General features: G+C 69.9%; 1 protein-coding gene across 1 annotated transcript in view; it reads left to right on the top strand.

Moving 5' to 3' along the window:
* LOC133755411 (guanine nucleotide exchange factor VAV2) overlaps positions 1 to 16211 on the top strand; it is a 66423-nt gene that overhangs the window by 31732 nt on the left and 18480 nt on the right. The window contains exons 5-16 of the mRNA XM_062185521.1: positions 2205 to 2303; positions 3018 to 3086; positions 3898 to 3998; positions 4998 to 5097; positions 5504 to 5599; positions 6788 to 6856; positions 7748 to 7834; positions 9386 to 9471; positions 9877 to 10009; positions 11379 to 11488; positions 12913 to 13014; positions 13129 to 13217. Coding sequence (XP_062041505.1) covers positions 2205 to 2303; positions 3018 to 3086; positions 3898 to 3998; positions 4998 to 5097; positions 5504 to 5599; positions 6788 to 6856; positions 7748 to 7834; positions 9386 to 9471; positions 9877 to 10009; positions 11379 to 11488; positions 12913 to 13014; positions 13129 to 13217 — 1141 coding nt within the window. The remainder of the gene's footprint in view (positions 1 to 2204; positions 2304 to 3017; positions 3087 to 3897; positions 3999 to 4997; positions 5098 to 5503; positions 5600 to 6787; positions 6857 to 7747; positions 7835 to 9385; positions 9472 to 9876; positions 10010 to 11378; positions 11489 to 12912; positions 13015 to 13128; positions 13218 to 16211) is intronic.

Genomic DNA, 16211 nt, shown 5'->3' with positions numbered 1-16211 from the left:
CCCGCCCATGGGGGGAAGCCCCGCCCTTGCTCCCAGAACCCTGCACCACTGGGGGAGCTGCTCTGGGTGCAGAGGGACCCCTGGGCACCAGAGGGTTCTCCCTCCATGGTCCTCGGTGCCCGCCGCCCGGGGACACTGTGAGCAGTGACTGGGCGCTGTCTCCCTCCTACTGCCCACACCGCCCACACCTCTGTGCGGAGCGAGGACACTGCCCCCCCGGCCGGCCAGGCCGGCCTTTCTACCGCCCGGGGCTTTATTCCCCAGCAGGCGCCGCCCGCTGAACTCCGGACGCCAGCTTACACCCATGCGGGTTAATCGTGGGCAGCTGCTCTGGGGGACACGGGGCCGGGTCTGTGCGGGAGGGCAGGATGGGGCCCGGGGGCAGGCTCCGGCTCCCTGGGGCCCCCGGGCTCTGCTCGCCCATGGTGGAGGGTCTTCATGCCATCTGCTGTCCCTGAGACCCGGGGAGTTTCTCGAGCAGCGCATTCCGCTGGTTCCCGTCGTGGGAGTAGCCAGCTGGTGGTGGTGGAGAACAAAGCGGGAAAGCACACAGCAGGGGCCCCACGTGCATGCCGGCGGCACCTGCTAAGTGCGGGCTCACCGGGAGGGGCGGCTGGAGCGGGCCCCGCGTCTCACGGCCCCGGCACAGCCCCTGGGGACCGGTCCCTCATTTTGCCCCTGGGTTTCCTTCTCCATCGCTGCCGGGGCTCTCGCTCCGGGGAGCACGGGGCAGCCCCGCCCTGGCTGGTTCTGCTCCCCGGCCTCGGCACGGAGGCCTCTTAGTGGGGCTGGAGCCTCCCGCCCTCCTCAGAGGTGGCCTGGAACACCCCACGGATCCTGGGGCCGGCAAGGGCCCCACTGCCCAGTCCTTCGACAGCGGGGCCCCTGCGGGCAGAACTGGAGCCTCCGGTGCGGTGGCCCTGAGCTTGTTTGGGGGGATCTGTCCCCGGCCAGAGCCGGAGCTGGCGATGCCTGCAGCCCTGTGGCGTCCCTGGTCCTGAAGCTGCCTAGAAGGGACCCGGGGCTGTTTGGAGACCCCGCTGGCTGGGGGCCAGGCGGCCCGTGTCCTGGGGATGAGCCGGGCCTCGTGTCCCGCCCTGGCACTGCTGTCCTCATGCCCACGTCCTCTGGGATAAACCGCTGGTCCCCTCCTCCCCGTCAGACCTGGGACTGCCGTGCGGTCCAACTGTAGGCAACAGGCGTGGCGGCCCCTCCTAGGGAGGACGAGCCCGAGGGTGGCAGGTGTCACCCTGAGAGCCGGTGGTGGGGAGCCCGGCCATCAGCTGGGTGCACACGAAGGGCCGTGGCTAGTCGTGGGGTGGGTGCCCCTGGCACCCCCAAGCCCACACTACTCAACCCTGTCTTATTCCCTCCTCCATGCCTTCAGATTCGGTACATGCAGGTAAGTGCAGGTGAGAGGCGGGCAGGCCTTCTCCACCTTTCCCGAGACATCCTGGGACCTCGTCCCCAGGGGTCTCCGTCAGGGCCCGGGGCCTCCCCAGCCCCCATGAAGCCCCAAGGTGACGAGGGACCCCCTTCTGGGCAGGACGCGGGGCTCCTGCCCGACTCTGGCCCCCCCTGCATTGGGGAGCTGGCCCCCCGAGGACTCGGGGGGACTCCGGGGTGTCTCGGGGAAGACGGAGACGGCGTCGGGGTCACCTGGGTGCAGACTGCTGGCCACGCCCACAGCGCAGAGCCTCCTGGGCAGATTTGGTGCAGACAGAGCCGGCGTGGCCTGGAAGAATCCAGGGAGCGTGTTGGGCAGGTCACTGCCCGTCCACAGTGACGCCTCCTGTGCCCCCGACCCCCGTGCCCTGGCCCACAGCTTCTGGCTCAGTCCCGCCCTGGCCGTGCTCTGCGGAGGTGTCCTGTGACCCCTCCCACAGGCTGTTAGCGCGGGGGCTCCCGCTCAGAGGCACCGTGGGGTGATGCCAGGTCCTCATGGGTCTGCAGCCCTGTGCACCTGCCGTGTGCCGGCGGCGTGGGCGGCTGAGGCCCGGTCTCTGGGGAGCCGCGTCTGTGATTCCAGAAACTTCTCTGCCCCTCTCGTACTCAGGACCGAGGGGTTGGGCCCCCGCTGTCTCCCATCTGCGCCAAGCCGGACAGGTGTCCTGTGGTCACGTGCCCGGGCAGCCTGGCCAGTGCACCGGTGGCGGGCGGCGGGCTGTGGGGACCCCGGCTCACGTGTGTTGCGCCCCCCGCAGAAAATGGGCATGAGCGAGGATGACAAGAGGAATTGCTGCTTGCTGGAGATCCAGGAGACCGAGGCCAAGTACTGCCGGACCCTGGAGGACATCGAGAAGGTGGGGGCTCGGGATCCCCACAGGGAGGCCCCACCTCCCGGGCCCTGAGCTCCGCCCCTTCTGGGTACCCCATGCCTGGGCCACGCCCCCTGACCTCTGCCCTGGCTCCCCTCTGTGATGAGGGACGCACAGCCCTGCGGCACCCGCTTCTGGGCAGGTCAGGCCACTCGGCCACACGCAGTGGCCATTTTGGGCCCTGCTGTCCTGCTCCTGGGGTAGCCAAGGTCCGGCGGGCTGGGTCCTTGGGACACACTGAGAGCTGCTGCCGCCTGCTGGCCAGGAGCCCACTGGGGAGGGGACATGGCAGGGCCCCCAGGGGTGGCAGGCAGGGCAGGAACCAGAACCTCACAGACCTCATGGTCACTTCCCACGTCTCCCAGGGCCAGCCTGGGGCACTGGGCACAGCCAGGCCCGGCCCCGCCCCGTGATGACAGCTCGGGCTGTGTGTGGGCCCAGGCTCCCGAGTGTGGGCGGGACTTGTGCCTCAAACCAACGCCGGGGATGTCGAGGTGGCTCATGGCCCTGGGCCTCAGTCCGGTGACCGGCCCCACGGGGTCGGCTCGCGCCGTGGGTGCAGGTGCCTGGATTCTCACCCTGCGCACAGTCCCCACGCACCGTCCAGCAGTCCTTGGGCGCCCCAGCCTGCGTGGCCGTCCCTCCAGGGCCCTGCCTGGGTGGCAGGGGCCCGAGTGGAGGTCTTGTTCTCTCCTCCAGAACTACATGAGCCCCCTGCGACTGGTGCTGAGCCCTGCGGACATGGCCGCCGTCTTCATCAACCTGGAGGTGAGGGTGCCGGCTGCGGTCCGGACTCAGGGCTCCGGCCGTCCAGGCACCGTCTCCGGGGACCTGGGGTGTCCCTGCCAGCTGCCCTCCCGCCACGGGGGCAGGGTTTCTGGGTGTGGCCTGGGAGCCGCTGTGTACGCCAGCTGGGGTGAAGTGGCCCAGGTGCCCTGGCCCTGGCAGGGGCGCAGGAGTCCCCTGAGGACCTGGAGGGAGGGAGATCAGTCCCTCTGCGCCTTGGAGCAGACCCCGCCTGCCCCGTGGGTGTCAGCACCGCTGGACGGCGGGCGAGCCCCTGGGGGACATCCCTGTGCCGTGGGCGACAGGGCAGACCGTGTGTGGGTAGGCTTCCTCCCAGGGCTGTTCCTGGCTCTCCTCCCAGCCTCTGGTCAGTGGCAGGGGTGGGCTCTGGTCCCCAGGCCCTGGATGAGGCCAGCCCAGACCCCGGGGCGTCTCACTCTCTGTCCCCCTCCGGGCGTGAGCTGTGGCCGGAGCCAGGGACCGCAGACGGAAGCGAGGCCGGAGGCCGAGAGGGGGCCCCGGTGCTGCCTGCTGGACTCCTGTGCCCCAGGTCGAGCTCTGTGGGCCGGGAGGGCCTTGGCTCCCCTACGAATGGAGGCCGTGCTCCGTCCCCTGGGACAGCCTCCGTGTGCTCTGTGGGGGGCCCAGACCCAGAAGGTGCCCAGAGCTGAATGACGCCGGCACTGGTGGGGCTCGGGTTCTGCCCAGCGCCCTCGTCTCCCGTGCTTTCGGGAGCCGCGCACCCCCGGCCCGCCCCGCCCCGCCCTGCTCAGGCGCCCCCGCCCCTCCCCAGGACCTGATCAAGGTGCACCACAGCTTCCTGCGGGCCATCGACGTGTCCATGCTGGCGGGGGGCAGCACGCTGGCCAGGGTCTTCCTGGACTTCAAGGAAAGGTAAGAAGCCGCCCGGCCTGGCCGTCTGCAGGGCCGCGGGGGAGCCGTGGGGGCCGAGGTGGGCGGCTCTCTCCCCCAGACCCCAGCCTGGGGGTGCCCGTGAGGGCCCCGGAGCCCCCCGCCACGTCTCACTGGTGGGGTGCTGGTGGCTGTGCTGATCAGCCTGTCACAGTGCGCCTGCCGCTTCTGACGCCAGACGGGACCCAGAGCGCCCTGGGCAGGTCTGAGCGGGGGCCCAGGGGCCGTGCAGTGAGCTGGCGTTGGCCGAGCCGCTGTTCTCATCTCGGGCTGGGGTCCTCTGGCTGGCTGCTCCCACCAGCATTATGGAGCACCTGCTGTATACAGCTCTGGGCCAGGGACACCGGGCCGGACGGGGCAGAGAGGACCAGAGCAAAGCCCTAGAGGCAGGAACTCCTGCGCTCTGTGCTGGGGACCCCGGGGCCGAGAGACCCTGGGGGCCCCGGGGAGGTGGGGAGCAGGAACTCAGGGGATGGTGCCAGGGAGAGGAGGCCCTCCAGGGCCTGGCTGGGGGCTGTGCTGGGGTCTCCCAGGCCGAGGTCAGGGCGAGGAAGGGTGTGGTGGCCCAGAGAGCCGCAGGAGGTGTGGAGCCGGGAGGGACGAGGGGGAGGCCACAGGTCCCTGCCCCTCCCTGGCCCGGGCCATCTGCTGGGTGACGAGCAGGCACACGTGCTAACGTCCTGCTCGTGCGCCCTGTGGAGGTGACAAGGGCCAGCCTTTGGTCAGGCCGGGCCGGAGTGGGGGACTTCTCCCCAGTGTGGCCCTCCGCAGGGGCGGGGGGCTGTGTGAACCCCGCGGCCTGAGCCCCAGAACCACAGAGGGGCTCCTCGGGCCGGGGGAGAGTGGGCGGCCTGCAGGAAGGGACGAGCCACGTGTGCGGGGCTGGCTCAGGCGGGCCCCCCCGCCGGGACGGGAACCGGGCTCCGCTGTGCGTGCGTGTGTGTGGTACACGCGTGTGTTCACGCACGTGTGTCCGTCCAGACTCCTGATCTACGGGGAGTACTGCAGCCACATGGAACACGCCCAGCACACGCTGAACCAGCTGCTGGCCAGCCGGGAGGACTTCCGGCAGAAAGTGGAGGTAGGGGTCTCCCCTGCCGGGTGGGGTTCGGGGGGGGGCAGCGTGGAGGCTGCCGGCTTGTGGGGGGGTGTCCCTCGCTCCTTTGCTTTCTGCTGAGCTGGGGAGGGCTGGGTGCAGCCACAGCAGGGCCTCGGACCTTCCCCAGCTCGGCGAGGAGCTGTCCCCGTGGACCCTGGCCTCTGCTGAGCCCGGAGGGGCCCGCGTGGCCCTGGCTGGGGGCTCTGGGGCCTCCCTGGCCCGTCCTCAGCCTGGGCCCAGGCCCCTCCGGTCTGACCCCACTGGCCTGAGTTCAGGGCTCAGACCGCCCCCGCCCACCAGGCCAGTGGCGGGCGGGGGTGGGTGGGAGGCCGCGGGGCCAGGCTGTCCCCGGGAGGGTGTCCCTCAGCCCCCCGCTGTCCCGTGCCAGGAGTGCACCCTGAAGGTCCAGGACGGGAAGTTCAGGCTGCAGGACCTGCTGGTCGTCCCCATGCAGAGGGTCCTCAAGTACCACCTGCTCCTCAAGGTGGGTGCAGGGCTGGGCGGGGCCGGAACACACGGTGCAGGGAGGGAGGCTCTCCGGGCCCAGGCCGCACGCGGTGGTCACGGCGCAGGCGCCCGGGAAAGCCGTGAGCTCGGCACGGGCGTCAGGGAGCAGAGAACGGCGTCCCCGGGGCCGGCACCGCAGTGCAGCGGCTCATGCTCGGGTGCTGGCCGCTCTGCTCCTGACCCAGCTCCTGCCACAGAGCCTGGGAGGGCAGCGGAAGGTGGCCCAACCCTGGCCCCTGCACCCGCGTGGGAGACCCGGATGGAGCTCCTGGCTCCTGGCTTCGGCCTGGCCCAGCCCTAGTCGTTGGGGTCATTTGGGGAGTGAACCCGCGGACAGAGTCTCCCTCTCTCCCCCCTCTCCCTCTCTCTCTCTCCCTCTCTCTCCCTCTCCCTCTCTCTCCCTCTCCCTCTCTCTCCCTCTCTCTCTCCCTCTCTCTCCCTCTCCCTCTCTCTCCCTCTCTCTCCCTCTCCCTCTCTCTCTATCTTGCTCGCTCTCCCCCCTCTCCCTCCCTCTCTCTCTCTCCCTCTCCCCCTCTCCCTCCCTCTCTCTCTCTCCCCCTCTCTCTCTCTCCCTCTCTCTCTCTCTCCCCCTCTCTTTTTCTCCCTCTCTCTCTCTCTCTTGCTCGCTCTCTCCCTCTCCCTCTCTCTCTCTCTCTCTCCCTCTCTCTCCCTCTCTCTCTCCCTCTCTCTCTCTCTATCTTGCTCGCTCCCTCCCTCTCTCTCTCTCTCTCTCAAACACAAATAAATCTTACAAACAGAAGCCAAGTGTCCTCTGGCCGGGAGTCCGGGGCTCTGGACCGGGCGACGTGACTCCCTCTGGGCTTTCTGGTGGCCACGGCCTGCGGGCAGCGTTGGCCTGGGGGCGGAGGCTCTGACGTCGGCGCAGTGCTGTGCGTCCTGCTGCCTCAGTGTCCCTTCTGCCCAGCCACGGGGGTGACGAGACGTGGGTGCCCCCCGTGTGAGGGGTCCCGCCTGCGGAGCCAGCAGGGCCTGGGTCGACGAGACGTGGGTGCCCCCGTGTGAGGGGTCCCGCCTGCGGAGCCAGCAGGGCCTGGGTCAGCAGGCGGGGTGGCTGTGCCCGAGGCTCGCTCTGTGCACACCCCATCCCGAGCAGGGGCGAGGGCAGAGGCCGGGACCCCTGGGCGCTGACGCTCCCCCCCCACAGGAACTTCTGAGCCATTCTGCCGACCGGCCTGAGAGGCAGCAGCTCAAAGAAGCCCTGGAAGCCATGCAGGTGTGTGCGGGCCGAGCAGGGAGCAGCCCTGAGCAGCGGCGACGGCGGGCGATTCCCTGGGGTCACAAGAGGCCAGGCAGGGGCAGGAGGGCGCGGGCACGGGAGGTGACAGGAACGTGCCGGCCCCCGAGGGCCCGGAGCCCCGAGCTGGCCCAGAGCCGCTCCTGGAGCCCCCCGCCCCCAGTGCCCAGCAGGGCCATCCTGCCGTGGGGTCCCGAGCCTCTGGGAGTTTCTCTCCCTCGGAACGCCAGGGGACCAGGAAGCGGCCCCTTGTGCCCTGGGCGTGCTCCGGCTTTCCTGGCCATGGGCAGTGGGGTTCTCCAGGAAGACGGAAGGGGTCTGGAGGCGGGAACTGGCTCCGGACCCCCGGCCGGCCCAGCCACTTGCATTTTGGGGATTTCCAGGGCTCTCGTGTCCGCGGGGAGGGCTTTGGGCTCTGTGCCCAGGAGTCTGCACTTTCTGACGGAGGTGGGCACTGCCCCCTGGTGGCCGGCGGGAGGGTTGCAGCGCAGTGGACAGGTGCAAGGCTGGAACGTCCACACAAAAGGGCCTTGCTGGTCTCCTACCCCACCCAGGCTGTGACGGACGCGGGAGGGGGACAGGGGGCGTGGCCTCTTGGTTGGCGGGGTTCCCATGCATGAGAGAGTGGCTGGCCCAGGTCTGGCGGGCTTTGTGGCCTGCCGTGGCTAACCTTCCATGCTCACTCCGGAGCGGGGCCATGCGGTGGGCGGGACGCACTGGGGTCTTAGCGTCATCGCCCCGGTGCGTCCTGGAGTCCCCGGCCTCCCACCGTGCCTTAGTTTCCCCGCTGGCCGTGTGATGTGGCGGGGGAGGGTGGGGCCGGCCCCTCATGGCCGCACGGCGCAGGCGCTCACCCCCGTGTGGTTCCAGGACCTGGCCATGTACATAAACGAGGTGAAGCGGGACAAGGAGACCTTGAAGAAGATCAGCGAGTTCCAGAGCTCCATCGAGAACCTGGTGAGCCTGGCGCCTCCAGGCTCCGTGTGGGGAGCCACCTGCTGCGTGCGTGGTCCTGCGTCCCCGGCCTCAGCCGAGAGCGCGGGAGCTGACGCCTGCCTCCTCGGTGCACGGCCGAGCAGAGCCAGGGCTGCCCGCCGCCTGGTCATGTCCAGCTCCGGTGCCAGGCCCCTGCGTCTGTGCTCTGGCCCGTTTTAGTGGCCTCGGGCGCCCTGAGCCCACGGGCAGGGCCGTGGCCCCCCTGCTCCCAGGAGGGCAGTGGACACGGTTTGGTCCTGGGTGGGCGGGGCCAGCAGCTGCCCCTCCCACCTCCCCTTCCCCTCAGCCTCTCTGACGCTTCCTGGGGCTGCGTCCCCCTCCTGCTCCCTCAGGCTCAGGCCGGCGCGTCCGGCGGTCACCAGGCCCTGCTCGGGGGAGAAGCCGGGCTGTCGCAGCGGCCACCACGTCTGGGTCTGTGCCGGCCACCGCCAGCCTCAGTGGGGTCTGCTCGGCACTGACTCCGCCTTCCCCACCTGGGCGCTGCCGCCTGCGTCCGCCCAGGTCGCGCCCCTGGGGTGGCAGAGTCCCCTCGGCTTCAGAACCACTGGTTCTGCCGCCAGCATTTCCACTCCCGGCCGTGTGCACGCTCAGAGCAGCTTGGCCACGCCGAGCGAGGGCAGCATGCCCAGGCCGGCACCCGGCGCCCACTCGCCGGGATCAGAGACCACAGGAACAAGTGATGCTGGCAGAACCCCGGCACGGAGAGCCCTGGCCGCGTCCGCTGATGGACGGCGCCAGGCCCCTTTCCTTCCTGCCCAGACGCGGGATGCCACGGGCAGAGGCCGCCAGGGCCCCAGGTGCCGACGCTGACCCGCCGGCCCCCCACTGGCCCTTGGGGCGTCCAGCGCTGTCCGTGACCGGTGTTGCTGTCCGGTTTTCCTGCCTGTGTCGTCTTTGTCCACGAGACAGCAGTGGGCAGGACGGGAGGGGTCGTGTGTTCCCGGGACAAGGCCCCGGGTGTTTGCTCCCCCGTGGCGGGCGAAGACCCTGCCTCGGTCCTGCGCCCTTAGAGGGAGGGGACTGGGGGACCTGGAGTCCGCCCCCCAGCAGGTGCAGGCCCCGCCCCTGCCCACAGGGAACGCAGAACGGGTGGGAGGGACCCGGCCGCCCTGTGCCTCCGCCTGCATCTGCGTGCTGTGTGAGCCTCGGACGCACCTTGGGGAGCCCCCGCCTGCGTGGAAACACCGGCAGAGTCAGCCCGAGCTGCCGGTGAGCCGGCCGGGGTGCAGACCCGAGGCCGCTTCCCTCGGCTCTGCCGCCGCTGGCTTCTTAGGCTCCGCTTGTTCCCCTCCAAGCCGGGCCTGCTCTGGGCCCGCACAAGGGCGCCCTGTCGCTGCGGCCGGGCCGTCAATGGCTCCTTGTTCCCCAGCTGGATGGAGCCCCGCGGGGCTGGCCAGGAGCCGGCACGGGCGCACCTCCGCTCCTCCTGCCGTGAGCCCTGGCCCTGGGCGCGTGCCCCCTGCCCTGGCCCCGGCCCACGTGGGGCTGATGGCCCCGTCCTTCCCTTCTCAGCAAGTGAAGCTGGAGGAGTTCGGGCGGCCCAAGATCGACGGGGAGCTGAAGGTGCGGTCCATAGTGAACCACACCAAGCAGGACAGGTGAGCCCCGGCGAGCGGGGCCTCTGTGCCGAGGGCGGCGACGCAGCAGCCACGCTGGGCTGGGCGGGGCTGGGAGCTGCGCCCAGGGAGACCCCCAGGGCTGTACTGCAGAGTGGCTGCTGGGGACGGTGAGCGAGGGCTGGGGCGCGGCAGGACTGGGGCTGGGAGGGAGCCCAGGCCCAACGAAGGCCCCACCAGAGCCCCCGGTCACCGGAGCTGGGCCGTGCAGGGCTTCCTGGTGTGTGCCTGGGGGGCAGGAGGGCCTGGCCAGCCCTGGTGGGGGGAGGGGGCTCCCGCCACTGGGCCCAGGCAGCCGCTGGCCTCGGCACAGCTCACAGGCGCTGGCTCGGGCCGCCCCGCGCACACGTCAGCCGTGCTGACGACTCCCGGCGCCGCCCGGGCCAGGTACCTGTTCCTGTTCGACAAGGTGGTGATCGTGTGCAAGAGGAGGGGCTACAGCTACGAGCTCAAGGAGGTCATCGAGCTGCTGTTCCACAAGATGACCGACGACCCCATGAACCACAGGGACATCAAGAAGGTGCGGCGGCCGAGGAGCCGGGGCCCGGGGCCCGGTGAGCTCAAGCCCACCCGGTCCTGGCCAGGGCGTGGGCACAGCGGGGTCCCAGCGCCCCACGGAGGAGGCTCAGGGCCCCTCGGCCTTGGCTCTCGACCTTGGCCGGCCCGGCTCTGGCCCAGGTCGCCCCTTAGCGAGCAGCCGTTGCTCAGGTGCCCAGGCGGGGCGGGCGCTCTGGCTCTGGCTGACGGGGCGGGGCCATGGCCTGTAGGGGGGCAGGGCCTGGTGAGGGGACCATGGCTGTTAGGGGCGGGGCACAGCTTCAGGGTTCAGCTGAGACTACACACAGCACTGCAGCACCTACTGTGCACAGCACCGGGCCGGGTGTGCGGTCCGGGAGCCGGCCGTAGCAGGTGCGGTGGGCGTGCAGGCCCAGCGGGAGCTGGGTGGTCTCCCGGCCCAGAGGCAGAGACCGCGCTGGTCCCAGAGAAGTGGCCTGGGGTCCCGGGCTGGGCGGAGCCTCGTAACCACCTTCTCTCCCCTCCCCCCTCATGCTTCCCAGTCTCACGGGAAAATGGTAAGCACCTGGCCCCTCCCCGCCCGCTCCCAGCACCCGGCGCCTGGCACAGCCCCTTCTTTCCCGAGCTGGGCCGGGGGCTCCGGGTGGGCCCGAGAGGGGCCCGGCCACGGTTTCCGCCCTCTCCCTCCCCGTGGTGTCTTGGTCAGGAAGATGACGGCACAGAAGCCTTGCCCGTGCCGCAGGGCGGGGAGGAAGCCCCATGCCTGAGGGGCTGCCGGGCTCCCGGCCTCCGCCCTTTGTCCCCGCCTCGTGCCCGGCCTGGCTGGGGGCTCCCGGCCCGGGGCCGCCCTCTGCCTTCCCGTGTGCAGAGAGGGGGTTTCACCACGGGAACCCCGTCAGGAGGTGGAGGTGACAGGCGGCCCTGGGGCGGGCCCTGGCCGAGCAGCGGTGACCTCCGCTGGGGGCACGTCCTTGGGGGGCCCAGGCTGTCTCGGGGGCAGGGGCCCAGGTGCACAGGCAGACAGCGGGGCATCCTTGCACACACACACACGCCTGAGTCCATCTACATGCACACGCAGCGTGTGCACAACACGGCAGCACACGTGTGCGTGCAGGTGAGCGTGCGTGTCCTCACACCCAGGCACCAGTGCACACACGTGGGAGCACTGTGCGCCTGGACACGGCTGCACGTGTGTAGACACCCATAGAACATGCAGGAGACCCACGGGCAGGCGCAGGCGCACACGCGGGAGCACGCCAGCACGTACACTCCCGGCGCTGCGGGAGCGAGTGCATGTACACATGAGGGCTGTGCGCACGCGTGGTGCACGTGACCGCGTGCCCGTGGCAAGCCAGTGTGTGGCCGCCCCGCAGTGGTCCTACGGCTTCTACCTGATCCACCTGCAAGGGAAGCAGGGCTTCCAGCTCTTCTGCAAGACCGAGGACATGAAGAGGAGGTGGATGGAGCAGTTCGAGATGGCCATGTGAGCGGGGCGGGGCCTGGCGGGGGGCGGGGCCTGGGCAGGGGGTGGCCATGTGAGCGGGGCGGGGCCCTGGGCGGGGGGTGGCCATGTGAGCGGGGGGGCTGGCGACCTGGGCAGGGGGCCCTGGGCGGGAGGGCAGGGGGTGGCCATGTGAGCGGGGGTGGGGCCCTGGGCGGGAGGGCAGGGGGCGGGGCCCTGGGCAGAGGGCAGGGACCTGGGCAGGGGATGGTGACCTGGGCAGGGGACGGCGACCTGGGCAGGGGGTGGCCATGTGAGCGGGGGCGGGGACCTGGGCAGGGGGTGGCCACGGAGGACATGGGCAGGGGACCCTGGGTGGGAGGGCAGGGGGAGGAGGGGGCCTGTGGGGCCCACCCTGCCTCGGGGGCTCCTCACAAGGGGCCTCCTGCAGCAGCCCTGGTGCCTCCTGCCGAGGTGGCCCTGCTGCCACCAGTCTGTAAACTGGGGGGGGTGCGCCAAGAGTGGTCCCTGGAGGGGGGGGTGGGTGGCTGCGCCCGCCTCCCTGGCCTCTTCCTGCTGGGCAGACGGAGATGGGAAGAGGCTGGGGCTAGGACGTTGCCGGCTGGGTCACAGGGGCCCCGGCTGGCAGAGCCCCGGGCGGCTGCTCCCCTGCCCCCGGTTTCCGTGGGTTGTCGTTTTCTGTGGCGGACAATGGCCAGAGTGGCGGGAGTGTCTTCTCACGGCACGGAGCCCCGCCCCGCCTGTCTGGCTGCGTCCCTCCGTGGGGCCCCCGACCGACATAGCGGTGTGGACAGAGTGTGGACGCCGGCACAGCCCGGAAGGACCACAGGGCGTCTGTCTGGACTTAGGAAGTTCAAGTGGGCGTGGTCAGCCCCTTCCTCCGTGGCCGGCCCCTTCCTCCGGGGGGGGGGGTCATCCCGAGAGCCCCCAGGGATGCCTGAAGCCGCAGTTGGGCCGAGGCCTCCATCAGCAGTGCCTTCTGCACCTGGTGCCTGACAGCACCAGCTGTAATGAGTGATGGACACCTGTCAATCACGACGGGCACCTGTCAATCACCACGGGCACCCGTCCCTGCCGGCGCCTGTGACTCGGGCGCCTCGGAGCCCCGAGGGAAAGCAAGTGTCGCGGTCGGCGGGCACGAGCTCTCCGAAGCCGGCACAGTCGGCCGGCACGTTCATTTCTGGAATTTTCGGTGTAATGGTTCCCGACCGCAGTTGACCGGGGGTCACTGTGCAGAGCGCCGCGGCAGGCGCGGGGCCCAGAGACGCCAGAACAGCGACTTCCGGAAGGTTCTCCCGGGCCGGCACTGCCACATCTCAAGGCCTCTGTGCAGCCCTGGGGCTGCCTGCGGGGAGCCCGCCCTGTGCCTGACGCCCTGACGCCTGGCTGGTTCGCGGGGCTCGGGCCCCTGGTGACGGCGGCTCCTGCGCTGTTCTCCCCGCCAGGTCCAACATCAAGCCGGACAAGGCCAACGCCAACCACCACAGCTTCCAGATGTACACGTTCGACAAGGCCACCAGCTGCAAGGCCTGTAAGATGTTCCTCAGGTACGTCCGCCGCCCCGGCCACAGCCCGGGCTCCACCGGGGAGCGGGGTGGGGGGTCCCCCCGGGTGGGGGGCGCCTGGCTCAGCCCCCGCTCACCCCGCCCCGCCCTCTGCAGGGGCACTTTCTACCAGGGCTACCTGTGCACCAAGTGTGGGCTCGGCGCGCACAAAGAGTGCCTGGAGGTGATGCCGGCCTGCAAGATCAGTGAGTGCCCAGCCCTGCCGGCCCCACCCCCGCCGGCCCCACCCCCGCCGGCCCCGGTCCCCTCGCCCCCACCCCGGAGCCAGGCCTCCCGCGTGTTCTCCCACAGGCCAGGGTCGAGGGCAGGAAAGCGGGGCTCAGAGGGGAGACCCCAGCCCCAGGTCCTACCCGGGAGGGGGTCCCATCTTCTGCCTCTCCCTCTCCCACAAGCCCCGCCCCAGGCGTGTGCTACTCCGCCCCCTACCAACCACATTCTCGGCAGGTGCACAGGGGTTTCTGATCACAGAGGGACCCGGGCATCGTCACCCACACTCGGGGCGTGCCCAGCCCCCCCATAGCAGCCTGCCCCACGCCCCGCACGTGCACGTTTGTCAGATGGGGAAGCCTGAGGCTCGGGGAGCAGAAGAGGTGGAGCCTGCCTGGCACTGGCAGAGGGGGGGCGGCCTCCACGGCCCCTCTGGAGGGGACGCAGCTGAGGCCTTGCTGGGCAGCCTGAGGCGTCCCCGGGCAGGCAGGCCTGAGGTCTGGGGGCTCCGCTGAGCGCCGATCCGGGGGTGGGGGTGGGGCAGGGACCCAGACTCCTGCCGGCACAGCCCCGGGGAGAGGCGTCTGGGGCCTTCAGGGGGCCGGCTGGTGGCTTACTAGGGGTTACTGGCGCTCAGGGGCCCCGGGTGTGCCCCCCTCGAGGTAGGGAGCAGGCCCCCTGCACTGCTCATGTGTGGGAGTCGGGGACACGTCCAGGGGCGTCCCTCACCTCCAGAACGTGAGGCTCGGGACCCTCAGCGCTGGTCTGAACGCCCCCTGGTGGAGCCCCCACTCCATGCAGAGCCCACCTACCCACCCCTGCCCACCGCGTCCCTGGAACATTATTTCTGGTGCCTGCCGGAGCCAGGGCTCAGCCTCGATGCCCCCCCACGCCCCATGAGCCCACTGGGCTGTGTCTCAGCCCTGCAAACCCCCCAGTCTGCCCCCAACTGGAAGACCACGCCCGGCACCTGTTCACCCCCTTCGCCTGCCAACAGCGCCCTCTTGTGGCCACACACCCCTCACGCCCACGGCTGGCCACTCTCCATTTTTTTCATGTATTTTTTTAAATTTAAAAGTAACACGGGGGAGGGGAGGGATGAATCGAGGAAAAGAAAAAAATCCCCCCAGGCTTCTGCGGGAAGAACCCGCCGCCAGCACCGCGGGGAAACTCAGGCTTCCTTTTCGGAATCGTCTGTCTTGGGGTCTGTCCCTGGTTGTAACATCGTCACTGCCCATAGCGGACTTGGGGAGCGTGGGGAGGAGGCGGGGGAGGGGGGAGGGGAAAGGGGAGCCGCTCAGGCTGCCACCAGGCGTGACAGACACACCCACCCACACACCTGCCCACACCCACACCTGCCCACACCCACACCCACCCACACACCTGCCCACACCCACACCCACCCACACACCTGCCCACACACCCGCCCACACTCCACCTGTCCACACACCTGTCTGTACACCTGTGCACACCCACACCTACCCACATACCTGGCCACACACACACACCTGCCCACACACACACCTGCCCACACCCACACCCACCCACACACCTGCCCACACACCCACCCACACTCCACCTGTCCACACACCTGTCTGTACACCTGTGCACACCCACACCTACCCACATACCTGGCCACACACACACACCTGCCCACACCCACACCCACCCACACACACCCATCCACACACCTGCCCACACCCACACCCGCCCACACACCTGCCCACACCCACACCCGCCCACACACCTGCCCACACCCACACCCATCCACACACCTGCCCACACCCACACCCACCCACACACCTGCCCACACACCCGCCCACACTCCACCTGTCCACACACCTGTCTGTACACCTGTGCACACCCACACCTACCCACATACCTGGCCACACACACACACCTGCCCACACACACACCTGCCCACACCCACACCCACCCACACACACCCATCCACACACCTGCCCACACCCACACCCACCCACACACCTGCCCACACACCCGCCCACACTCCACCTGTCCACACACCTGTCTGTACACCTGTGCACACACACACCTGCCCACACACCTGCCCACACCCACACCTGCCCACACACCCGCCCACACTCCACCTGTCCACACACCTGTCTGTACACCTGTGCACACACACACCTGCCCACACACCTGCCCACACCCACACCCATCCACACACCTGCCCACACCCACACCCATCCACACACCTGCCCACCCACACACCCAGTCGTCTTCCAGTGCTCTTTTCTTGATACTCCGGAGGACTTCAGATGGTTCACAGAAAATGAAATTGGAACCGGGTTTTCCTTACTTATTTGAGAGACGGGGCGAGTGCTCCCATCCACTGGTGCGCCCCCCAGATGCCGGCCGGGGCCGGGGCTGGGCCAGCCTGGAGCCAGGAGCGGGAGCTCCAGCGGCTCTCCACACCGGGGGGCGGGGGCAGGGACCCACATGTGAACCAGCCCTGCCGCTCCAGGGCGCCGCTCAGCCGGAACCTGGACCAGGAGCTGGAGCCGGCCTGAAACCCGGCACCCATGGCCTTGAGCCAGGTACCCATAGCCTGGAGCCAGGCACCCACGGCCTGGAGCCAGGCACCCACGGCCTGGAACCCGGCACCCACGGCCTGGAGCCAGGCACCCACGGCCTTGAACCCGGCACCCACGGCCTTGAGCCCGGCACCCATGGCCTAGAGCCCGGCACCCACGGCCTTGAGCCCGGCACCCACAGCCTTGAGCCCGGCACCCACAGCCTTGAACCCGGCACCCACGGCCTTGAACCCGGCACCCACGGCCTTGAGCCCGGCACCCACAGCCTGGAGCCAGGCACCTACAACCTTGAACCCGGCACCCACAGCCTTGAGCCCGGCACCCACGGCCTTGAGCCCGGCACCCACGGGTTCACTGCTGTTCCTGAGAATTCTGTTTTGGTGCAAAGACAAGACAAGCCCTTGAGACTACGCAGTT

Source organism: Lepus europaeus, unplaced genomic scaffold (genome assembly GCF_033115175.1).
Source record: "Lepus europaeus isolate LE1 unplaced genomic scaffold, mLepTim1.pri SCAFFOLD_444, whole genome shotgun sequence".
NCBI classification, from domain to species: domain Eukaryota; kingdom Metazoa; phylum Chordata; class Mammalia; order Lagomorpha; family Leporidae; genus Lepus; species Lepus europaeus.
Note: the sequence above shows the minus strand (reverse complement) of the source record. Positions and strands in the feature narration are given on the sequence as shown.